This window comes from Gavialis gangeticus, unplaced genomic scaffold (assembly GCF_001723915.1).
Source record: "Gavialis gangeticus isolate Ggan-Ray unplaced genomic scaffold, GavGan_comp1, whole genome shotgun sequence".
NCBI lineage: Eukaryota > Metazoa > Chordata > Crocodylia > Gavialidae > Gavialis > Gavialis gangeticus.
The window spans coordinates 315,151-317,048 of NW_017728960.1; the positions used below are offsets into that span (position 1 = coordinate 315,151).

Here is a 1,898-nt window from a genome sequence, read left to right on the forward strand (position 1 = left end):
GTGGGGGGGGGGGGGGGGGGGGGGAAAGTGGGGGACCTATACATTTGTAGGTCAATTCTCATAGTACTTTGGGCAGAAGAGAGCTATTTAGGAGATTAGATTTTACCTGAACTTCTGCCACAACTTCCTGTTCATCAGCCTCAGCCAGTGACTTGATATCGCTCTTACTAATCACGTTACTGAAATCTGAAAGACAGACAAGGCACAGTAGTGGAGTAATGGCTGCAGCATAAAACTGACAAGTAGCACACAAAGGAGTTACTGCATGAGGACAATAAAAGATAGCAAGGAACTTTCCACTCGAAAGAGTAGCTCCCAAACTATAGCAGACATGAATCTGACCTTGGGGCACAATCACCTGATTACCAATGCAGTTTTAAAAAGGTTACTCTAACTATCTTCCTCTCTCCCTATTACTCTGTATGAGCTCAAACGCCTAAATCAAAAAGCTGGAGACAGACTCTCACATAAGTTTAGGGACTCTACAAGCAGCAGAGCAATTTTCTTCCTTTTCTGCACCTAGCACAAGCCTAGATAGCAAACTCCACATCAGCAGCACCAGACCCATTGTTGTAGTCAATCAACAGTGGTACATCTCTTAATATGCCTTTATATAAAGCTTAGCACCATGCATCCTCAACCCCATATCCTATCATATTTACATTAAACCTTTCCCAGGGCTGCATTCCCCTCTCCCCAAACTGGGTTTGCTCCTGCTTTAGTGCATTTGTACAGAGAGACAATGACATCTAGAGGCCAACTGAGTTCTGCTGTACAAGTTTTGCAACAGATGAAGTGTCCCTGACCCTTTTTTCAGTTTCTAGAGGACTAAGCCAAAACCAAGCAAAGCACAAACTGTGACTAGACTACCTGTTGTTCAAAACCAAGTAATGCACTAAGAAAAGATAACCTGGGGTAGTAGTCAGTAAAAGATGAGGTCAGGGAGTTAATGCAATGCAAGGGACCCAAGAACATGGCTAGAAAAGATATACTTACAAACAAAATAGATGCTGTATTTTGGTCTCCGCAGCTCTTGAATGAGATATTCCACATTCTCCTGGATAAAAACAGACTCCAGGTGAAGCAAAAGAAGAAGACACCCCATTGATCATGGGGGGAAAAAATTAGATTAATGCTTCTTTGGCAGTTCAAAAGACAAGGAGCACCATGGGCCTGATTCAGCAAGTCGCTGCATTATTAGAACATAAAAGTGCCCGAAGGGTTCAGACCACAGTCCCATCTAGCCCAGTAACCTTTATCTCACAGCAACAGAGAGAGCTCCTAAAGTCACTGGGGTTTGGTGGCTCTTGCCACCATTTCTGGCAGCTATACCTGCCCACAGGAATTCAGCATCCAGTACCTCCCATTCACAGTGATCAATTTGCAAACAAGTTCAAACACCATCTCATTTAGAAGCCTGGCCACTTGTTTTAGATCCTAGAGAAAGAACTGTACTTTTTAATATTCCATGCTTGCCATAGGCATTATTAATGAGAAGACAGTGAGCCAGGCGGCAGGTGACTCCCATGGGCAATTAGAATCGAGAAAGTACTGCTACATATCTTTGAGCTGATCCTGAAAAGGTGGGACAGTCCCAGCTATTACAGTGAATGTTGCAGAAGATAAGTCTGCATGGTGTGCCGTGTCCCTCAGAATTCTGTTTCTTAGGGTGCTTCCACTTCTGCGGTGTTGCCAGCCCTCGCAACCTTATCACAAGGATCACAATACCTGAATTTTTCTGGAATGCTCCTGTAGCCATGAAATTATATAACACCCTCAGCTTAATTAAAAGCAAAGTTTCTTGACTGTGTGCATGGTGGGGAGGGAGGAAAAGAGACCTCTGAACCTTAGCAGATTCTGAAGCCAGAAAACAAGTAAAAACCCTGAATTTGCGATTT

The 1,898-nt window shown here is 43.7% G+C and overlaps 1 protein-coding gene across 1 annotated transcript in view; it reads right to left on the reverse strand.

Annotated features, from left to right (window-relative positions):
- Positions 1-1,898, reverse strand: part of VPS45 (vacuolar protein sorting 45 homolog) — a 66,297-nt gene that overhangs the window by 52,155 nt on the left and 12,244 nt on the right. Inside the window, exons 3-4 of the mRNA XM_019515787.1 lie at positions 997-1,057; positions 107-186 (exon numbers count right to left, since the gene is read on the reverse strand). Of these exons, the coding sequence (XP_019371332.1) occupies positions 107-186; positions 997-1,057 (141 nt within the window). The remainder of the gene's footprint in view (positions 1-106; positions 187-996; positions 1,058-1,898) is intronic.